Raw genomic sequence first — 18,536 nt, 5'->3', positions numbered from 1 at the left:
AATCACTCCGCATTTACATAAAAAATAAAAAGCTTCAGGCAAATTTGACAACCAATTGATTCTTAATGACTTTTGTGATGAACGGTGATGCAAATGACATTTATGACGTGTATTTCTATTCTGACATAGCTGAAATTCAGTTCAAGTTCAATTTTACTATCTCCATTTGCAATGCAGGAAATCTTTAATGAAAACATACTATATGCCAAAGATCCTTGTCCAAAACAAATCGCTTTTATTTTCTAAAGCTCATTAATTTTAGTATTTACAGTGAAAGAGAATATTATGTTTCAATTTTGTAAAAGGTTTTGGGAATTAATTAAAAGTTAATTTGATGATATTTGCCATTTGTTTTGGACAAAGCACGAAATTTTTTAATGCTATGTATAGATTTATTCCAAAATGTTTGTAATTAATATCTTTTTTTGTTAAAAATTACAATTTTTGTTCTTGAAATTTAACCATAAGGTGCTCTAAACTGTTGGTATTGTTTTATTCAAATGTGAAACCGAAAATCATGTTATTATATTAAAGGAAATGTGTTTAAAAAATTGCATTTTCATTGTTGCCACGTCAGTGACAATTTTTTTGCCACGTCAGTGACAGAACAAAGCCAGACTAAACTTTTAACATGTAGTTGTCATCGTTCCTTTGTTATTATCAACTCAATCAGTATGACTTATTGGACTTTCTCAGTTAAATCCAAGCTCCTAGCTTTATATAAATTAGAGAAATTTACAACAGAAGCAAGTGATCCAAACGATGGCATACAAAAATTGCCACGTTAGTGACAGAGTGATTTTGCTCCAGCATTTTTTTGTTACCAAGTAAAAGCAATTTTTTTCCAGGGGAACATGTTATTAGTGTGGAGTGGCTTTGCATCATTCTTTTCTTTATGGTATCCTACAATATATATCTACGATCCTTTTAATGTCTCTGAATGCCACGTCAGTGGCAATGGACTTCCCCATAATCAAATGAGTATGAAAATAGTGTACAAACTGGTAAAAGTTAAATGATGTTATAATAAAAGTAGAGAAGGATAATACACAAAAAAATTGTGTTATTGCGAATGAGTAAATATTTCATCTCTGGAATAAATAAATGATTTTGCGCGATCACATAATTTTGGTTAAACATCAAGTTTTTCCTGGCATAATACAGTTTTGAAACGATCGGTTACATATAATCAATTTTTCGCCAGGTTCTCAATTATTGCAGATAAGAATTAATGTTGAAGTCCTCGTGTCGCCTACCAATCCTCAGTGACTAAAGGATGTGCTACTATGTGCTCTAGTGGTATGACGCTCGCCTTTGGATCGGAAGGTCCAGAGGTCAAGTCCTGCTCTGAGCGGCGCATAGTTGAGTGCTTGGAAAGGGCTCTTTGCTCACACCTCTCATTGTACTCAAGTGTAAAATTAGTACCTGGCCCGTAACAGGTTTGTCTATGTCCAAAAAAAAATTGTAATAACAATTGCCTGACAGGTGGTTTGTCTCATTCTACATGTTAAGTGTTGCTGTTGGCTAATGACCCCTTGTAAATGGCCTTGAGCACGTTTAGTGGATTTTGTGCTATATAATAAATGCTAGTTTTTTGGTTTAAAAAAAATTTTTTTTTGAGGGGTTGGGGTGCTTCTATCCATAATGTTTTGTGTCTCCCTTGTCCAGGCCTTACATGTCCATTGGGACTCTGAGAGACCAGGTCATCTACCCTGACTCCAAGAAAGACATGGAGAGGAAGGGATTCACTGACAGTTATCTCATTGATATACTTAGTATTGTACATCTCAATCACATTGTCACCAGGGAGGGAGGTTAGTCACTCAATGCTTACTCATTATCCTTTGTGGTTAATTCATTCATTTATTATTATTATTATTATTATTATTATTATTATTATTATTATTATTATTATTATTATTATTATTATTATTATTATTATTATTATTATTATTATTTTTATTATTATTAAAATGAATGAATATGGCTGCTTGCCGTGAACAATGTGGGAATTACTTTGAGTGTGTCAGTCTGTTCCCAGAATCCAGTTAGTGATTTGTTTCCATAAATCTCTGTCCAGTGCAAGTGTTCTTGGATTCTTAGCTTTTGAAAGTCATCATATGTATTAAGGTGCTGAGGCAATTGGACATTTTTTTTTTGTTTTGATATTTTTTGAGATCTTGATTCAATGTTGTTATCTAAGGCTTTAATACTGGTTTGGGGGTTTTTTTTTGGACCTCCCACAGTGGGCATGGATGTCACTTGCTGTGCCTTCTATCTATTTTCCAACTTGCTTTGTTTCTTTATCAGATAACTTAGTTTTGTCCTGGACCTGGTCAGAGTTCTTGGCTGGGAAAGTAGTAGTCAAATGTATAATTAGATTTTTATTGGGAGATTATATGTTTTTCCTTGTAAATCTTCTCTCTGTTGTGTACTGTTATATTTCTAATATAGTGATTTGTATACATTTTAGTGTATTCCTCATAGTGGAATCCTGTGCTTGTGTCTGGATGAGACTTTTAGGTTATCTTAAAGTACACTGATGGTGTGCTCTTGGAATCAACATCTGTTACATATATGAACCATTCCCCTTTTCCTCACTTTTTCTCTTGTGCTATCAATTGTAAATGTACAATTTAAAAGATATTCCATTTTCTTCTTTTTTACTGGCGCTGGACTGACCTAAATGTATTGCAATCACTGTAAAACCCTTTAAGACAAACAATAAGGCTTTACTACAATCAAAACATATGAAAAATCTGTAATTGTTAGGAATGAAGAATCGATGATCACAAGAAAAATTGCTCATTATGTGTTAGAATCAATATGGAGAGTAAATTCATTCTGAAAATAGGCCTCCTATGTATTCCTAGCATTATTTTAGTTTTAGTTTTGCCAATGTGTATATTTTATCTTTGTATTCGATCACCAGGCTGGGATGCCGAGTCAGACTGGAAGGACGTCTTGTCTGGTGGCGAAAAACAACGAATGGGAATGGCTAGGATTTTCTACCACAAGTAAGGCTTGTCTCTTATATCATTGGAAAATAATATAATTCAATAACTTACTGGGGAGCAGGCACTTGTGTCAGATATAAACCTGGGAATTGTCTTTTACCTACAATGTCACACAAATCGGGTAGTGGGTTAAAGAGGGTTGACTTTTATACCGTGTGTTTTACTATTTAATTATCTTGTATTTTCATGTACTTTGCCCGATGTTGTTATATTTATTTTTTATTGATGCCTAAATTTGATATTTCAAGCAAACTTTCTTTTGTACGAGGGCGAATCAAAAAGTAATGACTCTCTGCTTATTACTTTAAAACAAATTGAGCCAATACGATGCATCATACCTCAAATTAAAGCTTAGCATTAACCGAGTAGAATGCTACTTCTCAACATATTCTCTGCCTTTCATGACAGCCACTCTCCGCCTTTTTATAAGGGCATGTATCCCATCCTTGTAAAGCTGAGGTGACTTGACCTCGAGACAAATTTTCACTGCTGTCTTGGTTTCTTCATCATCTTCAAAGCGATGTCACCTCTTTGCCTCCTTCATTAATTGGCAAGGAAAAAAAATTCTAAGTTCTTGAACAATGAATTTGCTCTCATTTTTTAAATTATGTATGGATTTTCAAAATTTAAAAAGTGTTCTCCAGGACTATCAGAATGCTTTATGAATATAGTAAGAAAAACAAATTTTAGATATTTATAAATGGTACCTAGTTATTGTCACCCCATCCAGATATTGATGACATTCATTGAGGCCTGGTCTCGTCATGAACTTTTAGGACTTCCCAGTTTCACAGGATGTGGCACAATTAATAAGCAGCCTTGCAGGAAAAGGGAAAATAAAGCCTTTTCTGTTGAATTGTAAAGATGGGAAAAAGATTTATTATTTTGAACAATTCAGAAAGGGAGAGAAATCCACGGGACGGTTCCAACCTGATTGGAGACATTTGTTTATAAAACGTATCGACAACTATGTGCAACTAACTAAAATGATGCATGTTTAAATTTTATTAAATATCAATATACTCCTGGAGATGACCGACCTCTATATCAATAATGTGGGATGGATCTCTCTCAACCGCCATCTTATAATAATAATAATAATAATAATAATAATAATAATAATAATAATAATAATAATAATAATAATAATAATAATAATAATAATAATAATATATGGCTTTTATATTGCGCCTTACCCAATATATCAACAAGCTCAAAGCGCTTAACAGTAACATGGCTACTTTCACTCAAACATCTGGGTGGGGATCCTGACCTCCCATAGTGGGCAGGGAGGTACATGCTGTGTCTTCTATCCCCCATACCTGTTTTCCAATCGTTTCCTGTCATTGTCTTGGAATGAGATTACTTAGTTTTGTCCTGATCCTTGCCGGAGTTCCTTGGCTGGGAGGGAAACAGTCGAATGTGTCGTTATAGTTTTGGGAGATGATATTTTTTTCCTTGTAAATCATCTCTCTGTTATGCACTGTATTATGTTTTGTATATTATATATCATTTGTAAACATTTGAGTGTATTCCTCTTAGTGGGGATCTGTGCTTGTGTCTGGATGAGACTTTTAGGTAATCTCAAACTAAGTATTTTGATAGTGTGCTCTTGGAATCTACATCTGTTTCCTATTCGAACCAATTCCCCTTTGTCTTCCTTTTTCTTGGGTGCTTTAATTGTAATTCTAGAACTTTTTACTTTCCCATTTTCTTCCTTTTTACTGGCACTGATATGACCGTAATGTGTTGCAAGAGCCGTAAAACCCTTAAAAACAAACAAAAAACAATCACTCAAACATACAACCACTCAAACATGCAATGAGAAACAAAGCAATATAATTCTACAGTGCTACATATTAAAATGATATGTTCTAAGATGTATTTTAAAGAAATCTGCATCGTTAATGTCTCTTATATATCTTGGAAGGGAGTTCCAGAAAAGGGTGCCAAATATTCAAATGCATGCTCGCCAATTTTGCAAGTCATTTTTGGCTTCACAAGTATGTTATCAGACTTTGATCTCAGATTTCTGAATGGGCCATAGAATGTAAGCATGTCATTCATGTATCCAGGACAATCAGAGTGTAAAATTAGTACCTGGCCGTTAACAGCATTGTCTCTGTCCGAAAAAAAGTGTTATATTGCCTAAAAGGCGTCATGTCCCGTCATACATGTTAAATGTAGCTGTTGGCAGGGACCCCTTGTAAAGCGCTTTGAGCACATTTAGTGGATATTGCGCAATATAAAAGCTCAATTTTAATTTATAATGATGTTGTCCACAAGTGTTATATTTCGACTTGAAGTTTATTCCAAAATTTGCACTCAATGACATTTTAAGGGCAATAACTCTCTGATGGCAACACTTAAATTCTGGTAAATGTGTGAAAAATAACTGTTCCTCTTTTTAAAAAAACCACAACAATGTCCTAAATTCCCCAGGGGGGAGGGACAGAGTGTCCAGCTGTCTCACAGTCTCTAATTCATCGTACCAGTTTACCTTTAGTACCGACTTTATGTGCATTGATTTTCCAATCTGGCAGGCCTCAATTTGCATTGTTAGACGAATGTACCAGTGCTGTGTCTATTGACGTGGAGAGTAAAATGTATTTGGCTCTCAAGGATGCTGGAATCACACTGCTTACCATTACACACAGACCCACTCTGTGGTAAGTATGGATTGGAATAGGAGCTCTTGACAGCCTTCATTTTAAATCCAATACTACTCGTAGTTTATTATTATTATTATTATTATTATTATTATTATTATTATTATTATTATTATTATTATTATTATTATTATTATTATTATTATTATTATTATTATTATTGTTATTGTTATTGTTATTATTATTATTTATTATTATTATTATTTATTATTATTATTATTATTATTATTATTATTATTTATTATTATTTATTATTATTATTATTATTGTTATTATTAGTATTAGTATTTATTATTATTATTATTATTATATTATTATTATTATTATTATTATTAGTTATTATTATTATTATTATTATTATTATTATTATTATTATTATTATTATTATTGTTATTATATTATTATTATTTATTATTATTATTATATTATTATTATTATTATTATTATTATTATTATTATTATTATTATTATTATTATTATTATTATTATTATTATTATTATTATTATTATATTATTATTATTATTATATTATTATTATTGTTATTATTATTAGTTATAGTATTAGTGTATATTATTATTAGTATATAGAGTAGTAGTAGTAGTAGTAGTAGTAGTAGTAGTAGTAGTAGTCGTAGTCGTAGTCGTAGTCGTAGTCGTAGTCGTTGTTGTTGTTGTTGTTTCCCTTCTCCCCCTTTTTAAATATTTTTTTTTTATTCTTCTTATTCATTACTTCTTACTTGTTTACTTTGACTTCTATAATTATTTTCTTATTGTCATTCTGTTGGCCGTTCTTGACAACAATGTCTCCATTAAAATTATTACCACTCTCATTATATTTCTCTTGGATCTGTGTTTTTGAAGGTAAGTATACTGATTATACACTCTCTATACACATAGTTAATACAATATGAATAACATTATCAGTTACAATAAGGCAATAAACAAATCTTACTTTAATAATAATTAAAAAAAAACAAAACAATAAAAATAAATCCAATTCTAGTGCTAGGCTGAGTCTTTTTTGGAAATACTCAATTTGTCCATGTCAACTCCATGAGGACTTGAGTGGTGTCAGAGTAGTGATTCTGACTGAGTCCAATTGAAGAGACATAGTGGCAAGCAGAGCTAATGATGACGTCAATTTGCTATGGACCCAACAAGATTTTAGACTCTTACTAGCTAGACTCGCAGGCATGGCAAAGACTCAGTGGCGTAACATCTTATTTATGAAGAGTAAGCCATGTCTTCAGATGGGAACAAAATGTCTGTGACAGTTTTTTTTTTCTTCTAAATGTCCAGTGTTTTATTTTGACCACTTTCCATTTTCCCTTATTAGATTCTAATGATGATACATTATGGAGCACTGAATATTTTTTGTTGTAGTGAAATGATTAGGGAACCCACATCTCAATGTACATGGATCTGAGATATATTCTCCTGCTGGCATTTTACATCACCAATCTAATGTATAGGAGAGGGTCCCGACAGCTCAGTTGGTAAAGCACTCGCTTCACATGCAAAGGGACTGAGATCGATCCCGGGTTCAGTCAAGATTCTTTTTCTGACCCCCTTGTTCACCCAGCAGTGATTGGGAAGCAGGGTCTGTTAGATCTTGTGGAATAAAAGTAATCTTTTTTTTTTTTTAGAGCTATACGGCCCATGGACTCGCAGTGTATCCCAGTTTCCATAACGTTAACACATAAGCAATTGCTTGCTACTCTTTGGATAGGACACTGGTCTATTGTAAAGTGCTTTCCACCAGATCTAGGCCCAGCTACCTAATCACAGCTTGGTGGCTTGGTGGGATCTTTTGAGTAGCAGGTCACTTGCTGTGTCTTCTTTCCGCCTAAATTTGGTTTTCCAACTCGCTTTCTGTTTTTGTCTCGGAATGGGGTCACTTGGTTTTGTCCTGACCCTTGCAGGAGTTCTTGGCTGGGAGGGAAACCATCAAATCTATAGTATTCATTTTTGGAGATGATGGGTGTCAGAAAAATATTTTGACTCCATTTGGGATCCAAACCACTCTCTTGGTGTGTGAAGTTCTAGCAACTGATCACCCCCAACGATATATGAGAGGCACCTCGTTAATGGTAGACAGCCGTGGTACTGATTAATGAGGACGATTTCTTGGGCTTTGCTCACTGTTAATTACGAGGCTCAAATCAAGATATAAAAGCAAAATTAATGAAAGCTCCCTTGAATTTTGGTTTAACTGGGTTTTTTTAAACCGTATTTTTAAAAAAATGCTCCTGACAAGGATGTTACGTAATTTATTTTTTTGGGTACTTTAACCCCTGTGCTTTTTTTGTAAACTGCTCTTGAAGAAGAGGGTATTACATAATTTCTTTTGTGTTTTTTTTCTCCCAATCAGGAAATTCCATGACCATGTCCTTCAGTTTGATGGGGAGGGTGGATGGCGGATGGAAGAGCTGGACACCAATGCTCGTATCTCCCTCAATGAAGAAAAACAGAAACTGGAACATCAACTGGCGGGAATGCCACGGATGCAAGAAAGACTAGCAGAGTTGTGTACTTTGTTAGGGGAAGACTCGTCCATCTTGACTTCCTCTCAATCCAAAACGAATACTAATGAAGGGGAGGAGGAAGAGGAGGAGGAGGATAACAGTAGTGACAATGATGATTCCTTTGAGCTAGCAAATGGCAATACGACCGATCAATGATATTATGTCATTTGCTGGCTAGATTGACTCCACTTATTTATTTGACACGGCTTGTTTACTATTTACAGTCAAATTACCATTCAGTGGCAAGATATTTGTTTCTCCAGGTCATATCGAATTAGTCCATCCCAGACATGATGTACTCTCAAACATAAATAATCCCTAGTCGTCTTATGACACCTTCACATTCAAACCAATTTTGTATCACAAGCCTCAACTTGCTCTTATGGTGGGGTGATTGAGATGCAGAAAATGAAAATTTCTAGCCAAAACTTTCAGACTTTGGTTAGATTTCAATGTTTTATTCAGGAAAATGAATTTAGTTTCTTACAAAAGTGGAAAATTGAAATTCCATATTTCTGATCATTTTAAATTCAATTTTCTTTATCTAGGTCATTTTGACATACTACCATATTGATGAGCTGGGTCACTTTTCATCAAAATTTTGAAACTTTGGTTATTTTTTAATGAAAGTGAAATTTTTTTGAGCAATTCCTGGCCTAAGACAACAATCCAAAAAGGTATGATTGAAACAGTGGCAGACAAAGTAGAAGACAAAATACAAGGAAAATGCCTGTCTTGAATCTCAGGCATCTTAATTACCAATTAGGTATGTTACCATTACACCATCGAGATTAACACCATAAACTCATTTTCCACTCCTTAATATTATTTCTCTTACTCATTTTCAAAATACAAATGCAAAGTGGAGCATCTCTTATGTCTTCATATCGTCTTTCTGTGTTCAAGATTTGTTTGTAAATTTGGGGGAAAAGAAGCTTAAATGGCAACTGGTACTCTCGTGAAAGATATGAAGATTAAAAATGGCATGTTAAATAGATGGCTAGGACATGTTTCCAGAATAGAGGCAACTGCTCTGCCAAGAATAGCGCTCTGCTGAATGGCTGATGGCAAAAGGCAAAGAGGCAGGCCCAAAGGAACTTGGAGAGGATCCATGGATAAAGAGCTTACAAAGTTCATAGGGCAGCTTCGAGGTTTGTCACCAACGATTACTTGCGTGAACTAGGATGCGTTACTGAGGCCCTGAAACTGTTGGGATGGAAAACCTGGAAAGTAGGCGGAAATAAAAACGCCTCCAACTTCTACACAGTACAGTACATTCCAACAAAACAGCAGTAACTCTACCACAGTATTTCGCAAAACAACACTGTACATCCACAAGAAATTATCATAGCAGTAAGTTCACAACCCCAACACACAGAACCAACAAATATAAAAACAGTTTCTTCCCAAGAACTATCAAGGAATGAAAATCCTAGATATTATCAACAGCAAATTTGGTCAACTATTAAACATTTATCTGTCAAAATAACACAATAATGAAGAAAGTCACCACATAATTGTATAAAATCTGCAGTGATGGGCAATCCGCCTTTTGCAGATAAAGACATGAACTTGAACTTAAACCTAGAACAACATCGGTGTCCATGCAACCGACAAACAGAAATGGAAGTCCTTGTTAGATGTCTTATTCCCCCCATGGCTTGATGAGGATGAAGTAAGTGTAATAGGAAATCAGGGGGTCTAAGGTTCAATCCCCAGTTTAGACAGTATTAAATTGTTTATATTGTAGTTATCTTTCTAGTTTGTCTGGCACTTTTCAGTCATTTGTTCATATGTTATATTGTGGTGAGTGGAGATAGTATTTTCATCAAGTGCTTATTTTCGAATATTGCTTTTCAGTCATTTGTTTATATGTTATATTGTAGTCAGTGGAGATAGTATTTTCATCAAGTGCTTATTTTCGAATATTGCTTTTCAGTCATTTGTTAATATGTTATATTGTAGTCAGTGGAGATAGTATTTTCATCAAGTGCTATTTTCGAATATTTCTTTTCAAACATTTTCTATGTTATATTGTGGTGAGTGGAGATAGGATTTTCATCAAGTGCTATTTTTGCTTGCATCTTTTCATCCATTTGTTTATATGATATAGTGAGGTCAGTTAGAGATAGAAATTTCATCAAGTGCTGTAACTAGAAACTTTTATTTCTGAATATTTAAACTTTTAATTGACATTTTGAGATACAAGTTACTATGACATAATATCAGTATAACTTTATCCAGGTCTCTCTCTCTCTCTCTCTCTCTCTCTCTCTCTCTCTCTCTCTCTCTCTCTCTCTCTCTCTCTCTCTTCATCTCTCTCTTCTCTCCTCTCTCTCTCTCTTCTCTCTCTCTTCTCTCTCTCTCTCCTCTCTCTCTCTCTCTCTCTCTCTCTCTCTCTCTTCATCTCTCTCTTTATCTCTCTCTCTATGTGTATCTCCCTATCTCTATGTGTGTCTCTCACTTTCTGTCTCTCTCTATCACGTTTTGTGATTACAATGACATTTGGAGAAAAGATGTTGAAAAATTATTAATACCATTAATTTGGATCTTGCCTCTTCACATCTGTATGGATTGTGTCATTGAAACACTTTTGGTTTTATTTTTTTGTTTTCACTTTACAACATGCTCAGAATAAAGACTGATATGGGATTAAATAATGGACTGTTCTGTAGTATTGTCATGTAGGATATTTAGACTTTCTTATGCATGTTTATCTCCATGTCACCATAAGCAAAACAAAGCTTTATTTACTATTTCTATCGGACTTTGTCTTGTTTGCCAAAGATTACATTTTTGTATACTTAATAAGTACCAAACTGTTATTTTATATATATCGATTGTGAGCAGAATTTGCTTTGTTTATGGTTATCTAAAATTTTTAAAAGAAGTCATTTTATTTTATTTGCTCAGATTTTTAAGGATTTGGCTTTTTTTACTTTTCTTTAACTTGCTTCTGTTTTTCTATTTTTATTTCTCTTCTGATTTACATTATAATTCAATCTTCGATTAATTTGTCAAGGGCTAAGCATAATGGTTCAGAAAGATTTAAAAAAAAAAAGACTCGGGTAACTTCTTATTTTCTTGGTTTCTTTTTATTTTGCCATAGGTATTGTATTATATCAATTTAATCATCAAGCTTTGATTATTTGAATGTATTCCTCTTAGCGGGGTCCTGTGCTTGTGTCTGGATGAGACTTTTAGTGATCTCAAACTAAGTACTTTGATAGTGTGCTCTTGGAATCTACACTTGTTTCTTATTTGAACCAAGTCCTCTTTGTCTTACCTTTTCTTGGATGCTTTATTGTAATTCTAAAACTTTTTATTATCCCATTTTCTTCCTTTTTACTGGCGCTGATATGACCTTAATGTGTTGCAAGCGCCGTAAAACCCTTAAAAACAAAAACAACAACAAGCTGTGATTAAGTAACATTCTTCAAATATCTGAAATCATTTACACTTCTGGGTGGGGTTCCTGACCTCCCATAGTGGGCCGGGAGGTACATACTGTGTCCTCTATCCCCCTATTTCTATTTTCCAACATGCTTTCTGTCTTTGTCTTGGAATGAGATTACTTAGTTTTGTACTGACCCTGGTCGGGGTCCTGGCTGGGAGGGAAACAGTCAAATGCATCGTTATTGTTTTGGGAGATGATATTTTTTTCCTTGTAAATCATCTCTTTGTTATGTATTATTATATTTGTTATTTTAAATGTATAATGTAAGCATTTGAGTGTATTCCTCTTTGTTGGATTTTGTATTTGTGTCCGGATGAGACTTATAGGTGATCTCAAACTAAGTACATTGGTGGTATGCTCTTGGATTCTACATCTGATCTCTATTTGTTCCCAGTCCCCCTTTGTCTTACTTTCTCTTGGGTGCTTTAATTGTAATTCTAGAACTTTGTTCTATCCCATTTTCTTCCTTTCTACTGGCGCGGATATAACCTGAATGTGTTGCAAGCGCCGTAAAACCCTTAAAACAAACAAACATATTATGTATGATTTGTCAACATTTGAGTGTATTCCTCTTAGTGGCGACCTGTGCTTGTGTCAGGTTGAGACATTTACCTGGTTGGGGGTCCAGACCTCCCATAGCGGGTAGGGGGGTACATACTGCGTCTTCTATCCCCTTATATCTGTTATCCAACATGCTTTCTGTCTTTGTCTTGGAATGAGATTACTTTGTTTTTTTCCTGGCCCTTGTTGGAGTCCTGGCTGGGAGGGAAACAGTCAAATGCATAGTTATTTTTTTGGGAGATGATATTTTTTTCCTTGTAAATCATCTCTTTGTTATGTATTATTATATTTGCTATTTTAAATGTATAATGTAAGCATTTGAGTGTATTCCTCTTTGTTGGATTTTGTACTTGTGTCCGCATGAGACTTATAGCTGATCTCAAACTGAGCACATGGGTGGTATGCTCTTGGAATCTACATCTGATCTCTATTTGTTCCCAGTCCCCCTTTGTCTTAATTTCTCTTGGGTGCTTTTATTGTAATTTTAGAACTTTGTTCTATCCCATTTTCTTCTTTTTTACTGGCGCTGATATAACCTAAATGTGTTGCAAGCGCCGTAAAACCCTTGAAAAAAAAAAAAACTGAGTATTGACACTGGTTTTTCTTTTTATGACAGATACCCACGTGGTATTATTTTGTTTCAATTTAAGACACAATCAATGTTTGCACAGAATGGTTTAACAATTTCTGGATTCATTTTATGAATTTCTAAAATATTTATTACTTACGTCATGATATTATCTATGTATGTGATATTTTGATCTGTGGAAAATTTATTTGATTTTATCCAAATTCAATCAAAGGGATTTTATCTGTACCATTATTATTATGATTACCTATTATAATTCTTCTTCTTCTTCTTGTTCTTCTTCTTCTTCTTGTTCTTCTTGTTCTTCTTCTTCTTCTTCTTCTTCTATTATTCCCCAGCAAATGTTGACACAATTTCTACGTGTTCTCTCCAGTGAGAGGATGCAGACACACTTTTTATATGCTCTCACATAAGATCACGCAAACGCTACTTTTTACCTTTTTATATAATGAAATAATTTAATGTATGAAGACAATGTCAGAAAATATAGGAATTAGTAAATAATATAAAGAATGTGAATTAAATTGACAAATAAGTAAGTAAATTCTGGGTGGGGTTCCTGACCTCCCATAGTGGGCAGGGGGAAGGGGGGGGGGGGGGGAAGGTACATACTATGTCTTCTATCCCCTTATATCTGTTTTCCAACATGCTTTCTGTCTTTGTCTTGGAATGAGATTACTTGGTTTTGTCGTGGCCCTGGCCAGAGTCCTAGCTGGGAGGGAAACAGTCAAATACATAGTTATTGTTTTGGGAGATGATGTTTTTTTCCTTGTAAATCATCTCTCTGTTATGTATTATTATATTTATTATTTTGAATGTATAATGTAAGTATTTGAGTGTATTCCTCTTTGTTGGATTTTGTGCTTGTGTCCGGATGAGACTTCTATGTGATCTCAAACTAAGTACATTGGTGGTGTGCTCTTGGAATCTACATCTGATCCCTATTTGTTCCCAGTTCTTCTATGTCTTCCTTTTTCTTGGGTGCTTTAATTGTAATTCTAGAACTTTTTACTGTCCCATTTTCTTCTTTTTTACTGGCGCTGATATAACCTAAATGTTTTGCAAGCGCCGTAAAACACTTAAAAACAAAACATTGTTTGTAGGGTTAAAAATTTTTTTTAAAAAGTCAATAACAGTGTTAGGTGGCGATATGTTTGTTTGTTTTTTGTTTTTTTCTTTTCTTTTTGATTTTTTTCACTGCTTGCGATTCTTAAGTCAGTAAAGAAAAATAGATGAAGTACTGATTATAGCCCTGGCCTATTCTCAATGGGTGGTTTGCCATTACGTTAAATCGATATTCAAGAGATGTTGAAGTAAAGGCGCTAGTGCCCATTGGTCAGGACTGACCACCAATATCCTGAGCCGTATTATTCTTTATGTGTCTCCTGACATCAGTGACTATAACTATAAGTATATTTATGAAGAAACCGTTTTATTTGCAGAGAAATAAAGGCTATTTTAATTATTATATACTGTATTGTGGAAATTAACGTAGATCGAGACAAATGTTTTGAGCCATAAATTTTGATTGATCTGGAAGGGTGGCCAAATTTTGAGCTTTTATTTATTTTTTTGTTGTTGCAATTTTCAAGGCCAAAGGTTAAATAATTACCAAGCATTACGCTTCAGCAGATTTTGCCAAATATTCACTTGAGCCAACGGGTGATAGAACTACTGGGATATCAATTTTTTTAAAAATAATTTTTACAATTGCCCGTGATTCTGTGCTCCAGGATAAAAATTTAACATTGGCCGTACTGAATATTGTTGATCCCAACATTTTAAATTAAAAAAAAAAAGAATTATTATTATTGTTATTATTATTATTATTATTATTATTATTATTATTATTATTATTATTATTATTATTATTATTATTATTATTATTATTATTATTATTATTATTATTATTATTATTATTATTATTATTATTTTTTTTAATTTTTTATTTTTTTATTATTATTATTATTATTATTATTATTATTGTTATTGTTGTTATTATTATTATTATTGTTATTATTATGCACTTGTATTTATATATATCAGCTCTCACATTAAGAAAAACATGTTTCAATTGCTGTTTTCTCAAATATTTCCTTTCCTACTCTTTTTATTTTTTTTTTGGTGTGATTTGTTTACAATGGGGTCAGTGGTGAAGGATAGTGATATGGGGCTTATGTCCACTCTACTGGTTTTACCTCCTTCTTGTTTCAGCACATTGGCATAACTTAGAAAACAAGCCAATACATATCTGAACACTGACTAAAGAAAGCGAAACTGCTTTAATTTTTTTTTTCAATAATTTGAGTAACACGAAAAGAGAGGATGCCCGTGGAAATCACCAGTCGTCTAATTTTATCTAATTAAAATATTTATAATTTGTTCAATTATGTGTTAACGTGTTTTTGTGTGAAGTTACTCAAATTGATTTAAAAAAAAGTATTTCTGCTTCAGTGGTGGAATTATTTATCTATCTTATGAACCCGATCTTTCCCTCTCTAGCGTGCCACTAGATCTACTACCACCTATCTTCTTTAACTCTCTCTCCTTACCGGCCATTTTCCGGATTTTCCCCAAAACTTCACACCCAACCACAGAAATAGATTTATTTCACTCAAACATAAAATCTGTTTGTTCTTGCTATACATATTCCTTTTGCTAAACAAGCTTTTCAACACAGTGTTAATAGACTTTAACTTTAGCAAACATTTCATGCATCATAACAAATGTGACGATTTTCATATAGGTGGTAAGGGGGGTTAAGTAAAACTTTATTACTGACTGATCGGTCGGGTCTTCAAGATTTTAAGCAATATTCCTGGGGAAGGTTTCATGACTTCACATAGTGGGTATTGAGGCACTTACTGTGTCTTCTATCCCCCTATTTTCCAATATGCTTTCTGTCATTGTCTCGGACTGAAATTATTTGGTTTTGTCCTGGCCCTGGCCGGATACCCTGGCTTGGAGGAAACAGTCAAATGTATAGTTAGAGTTTTGGGAAATGATATAATTTTTTTGTCATGCACTATATTATTTTTTGTTTTACATATACGATTTTTAAACATTTGAGTGTATTCCTCTTAGTGGGGATCTGGGTGGGGTTCCTGACCTCTCATAGTGGGCAGGGAGGTTACTTAGTGTTTTCTATAGCCATATATGTTTTCCAACATGTTTTCTCTCTTTGTCTAGCAATGACTATCCCGCACAAATCTTTGGGCCTCTTTGTCGCTCACAAAGTGCCCAAATTCGCGACAAAATATGGGACGAAGCCGTTTCATATATGCTATTTTTAAAAATTAATTACGACGCTGTTTATCGATGAATATGACTGAAAGTTGGCACACAGTTAGAAAAAAGGTCATTTTAGATTATGTCAAGCGACAAAACTCGTGCGATTACCAGAAGACCATTAAAAATAGATTTTTACTCTTTGGAGTAAAATATTTCTAAAACTACCGGGCGTGTAGGTTTTGTCGCTGACAAGGTAATACATGAACATTTCTTCTTTTTGGTAGTAAAATTTCATATGAATATGACGAGTACTTTTCCCGTATATTACAAAACACCATCCTAATTCGTAAAAGACAAAGCCATTTTGCCCCCTACAGCCCGAATCACAAGTTCAAAAACGATTTGGCACCAAACTGACGGCTGAGCGCGTCGTGGCAAAGCGCTTTCTGATTAGTTGACCTCGTTTTAAAGTTCATGACTAGTCAAAATGTCTGCGCTGTCTCACTGGCAGAGGGGTGTTTATCGTCTGCCATTGCGTTTGGGTTCAATAAACAGCTGATAATTTGACTGTTTAATTTACAAGAATTTAAGAAATTATAATGTTAAAAGTTTTCGATTGCAATATGATCTACAATCTCAGTCTCAGCATGGGTTTAATTATTGTGTTCCAAGTCACGTTCCATCAGTAACCTTTGTCCCCTTGTCCAATTTCTCTTTTCCTTCTATATTTTTTTCGTTTATGTACGCAATCTCTCCCCCCCCCCCCCCCTCTCTCTCTCTCTCTCTCTCTCTGTGTGTGTGTTATACACTCATTTCTTAATATATTTCTGTGTGTGTGTGTTATACTAATCTCTCTCTCTCTCTCTCTCTCTCTCTCTCTCTCTCTCTCTCTCTCTCTCTCTCTCTCTCTCTCTCTCTCTCTCTCTTTGTGTGTGTGTTATATACCATCCAGCTCAAAAATGTATGTTAGAACTCTTCTAATGTTTTCATAATTTTCTCTATCAAATTTGCCAAAAAATTGCCAAATTTCTATCTTTTAATCCACTTATCAAGCAAGATACAACCAAAGGTCGAAAAAAATGCCGAAAAAGCGTCCCATATTTTCGCGTTTTTTTTCCTCTTTGCGGGTCATCCAAATAAATGACACCTTTGAAACTGCATAACTTGTTTATTTATGAATGGATTTTCAAAATTCAAAAACATTTTTTCTCAGTGGAGATAGGGCTTTGATTTCAGACAAAAAATTTTCCTCAAAAAGAGAAAAATCATTTTTCATAGTCATTGGTACTTTGTCTTGGAGTGAAATTACTTTTGATTTTGTCCTTTCCCTAGTCGGAGTCCTTGACCGGGAGGGAAACAGTAAAGTGTATAGTTTTGGGAATTGATATCTATCTGTTGTATATTATTATTTATTATAATATGTAAATTCTCAAATTGCCTGAAATCCTAACCCCGGGGACATCATATTAGGCAATGATTGTGATGTTTTTTAATTTGATTATTAGACAGACACTTAAGATCAATCACAGACAGCCAGTTCTAGTGACAGCATGTTTATTACTGGAGTTTTTTTAAGGGACATCACTCTACAATCAATAATACATAATAATATGTTGTCATTCAAAGGACATAACTCAATAATAGTTAATACATACATATGTAGCACAGTTGTTTCCCTTGATATATTACGTTAATGTTACTTTATTACAATTATAAATTTAAAGAAATTTTCTGCGGTATGAAAAAAAAATATTGCCAAAATTGAAGTAAAAAAACAAACAAACAGTGGATGACATACCGAAGACTATTTATATTCAGTCTCTGATTACATTACTATAGTCAGGTCGTGTACTCCTACATTTGCTTGCGTCTCTCTCTCTCTCTCTCTCTCTCTCTCTCTCTCTCTCTCTCTCTCTCTCTCTCTCTCGTTTGCTGCATGCACAGTGCATGTACATCAAGGGGATTCCCTGTTTCTCTGTCTTATCGTTTGTGGCTGCCTCTCACGCAATGTTCACCACAGATTATTGAGAGGTCCTACCCACAGACTAGAGCAGACTCGACCACAGTCGCTTTTTATTGGCTAATTGCCGCCATCTTGTTTAAGATGTAAGCAATAATCGGATTCTCGAAAACAGTAAACATTGGTATTTTAGGGAAAGAACAGACTCACTAATCTGTGTTCCTAAATAGTCTGTGGTCCTCGGTTGCCGTTTCATCGGGGAACAAAATTGGGAGGCAGAGCTGCCAGTTGTGTTACTTTTATATCGTCCATGAAATTGGAAGGCAGAGCTGCCAACTATGTTACTTTTATATCGTCCATGAAATTGGAAGGCAGAGCTGCCAACTATGTTACTTTTATATCGTCCATAAAATTGGAAGGCAGAGCTGCCAACTGCGTTACTTTTATATCGTCCATGACACAGAAACGAAAAGCCGTGCCTTTAGTTGTTCAGTGAACTCAACCTGACCGCATGCCTTACCACCCAG

At 34.2% G+C, this 18,536-nt stretch overlaps 1 protein-coding gene across 1 annotated transcript in view; it reads left to right on the top strand.

Moving 5' to 3' along the window:
* Positions 1-14,286, top strand: part of LOC144975469 (ATP-binding cassette sub-family D member 2-like) — a 28,933-nt gene extending 14,647 nt beyond the window's left edge. The window contains exons 7-10 of the mRNA XM_078919584.1: positions 1,669-1,814; positions 2,933-3,017; positions 5,561-5,686; positions 8,058-14,286. Coding sequence (XP_078775710.1) covers positions 1,669-1,814; positions 2,933-3,017; positions 5,561-5,686; positions 8,058-8,367 — 667 coding nt within the window. The 3' untranslated portion in view covers positions 8,368-14,286. The remainder of the gene's footprint in view (positions 1-1,668; positions 1,815-2,932; positions 3,018-5,560; positions 5,687-8,057) is intronic.
* The last annotated feature ends 4,250 nt before the right edge of the window (positions 14,287-18,536 follow it).

Source organism: Berghia stephanieae, chromosome 6 (assembly GCF_034508935.2).
Source record: "Berghia stephanieae isolate SIO BIC M18660-M18661 chromosome 6, UCSD_Bste_1.3, whole genome shotgun sequence".
Lineage (NCBI taxonomy): Eukaryota > Metazoa > Mollusca > Gastropoda > Nudibranchia > Aeolidiidae > Berghia > Berghia stephanieae.
The sequence above is the reverse complement of the archived record's forward strand: the minus strand, read 5'-3'. Positions and strand labels throughout refer to the sequence as shown.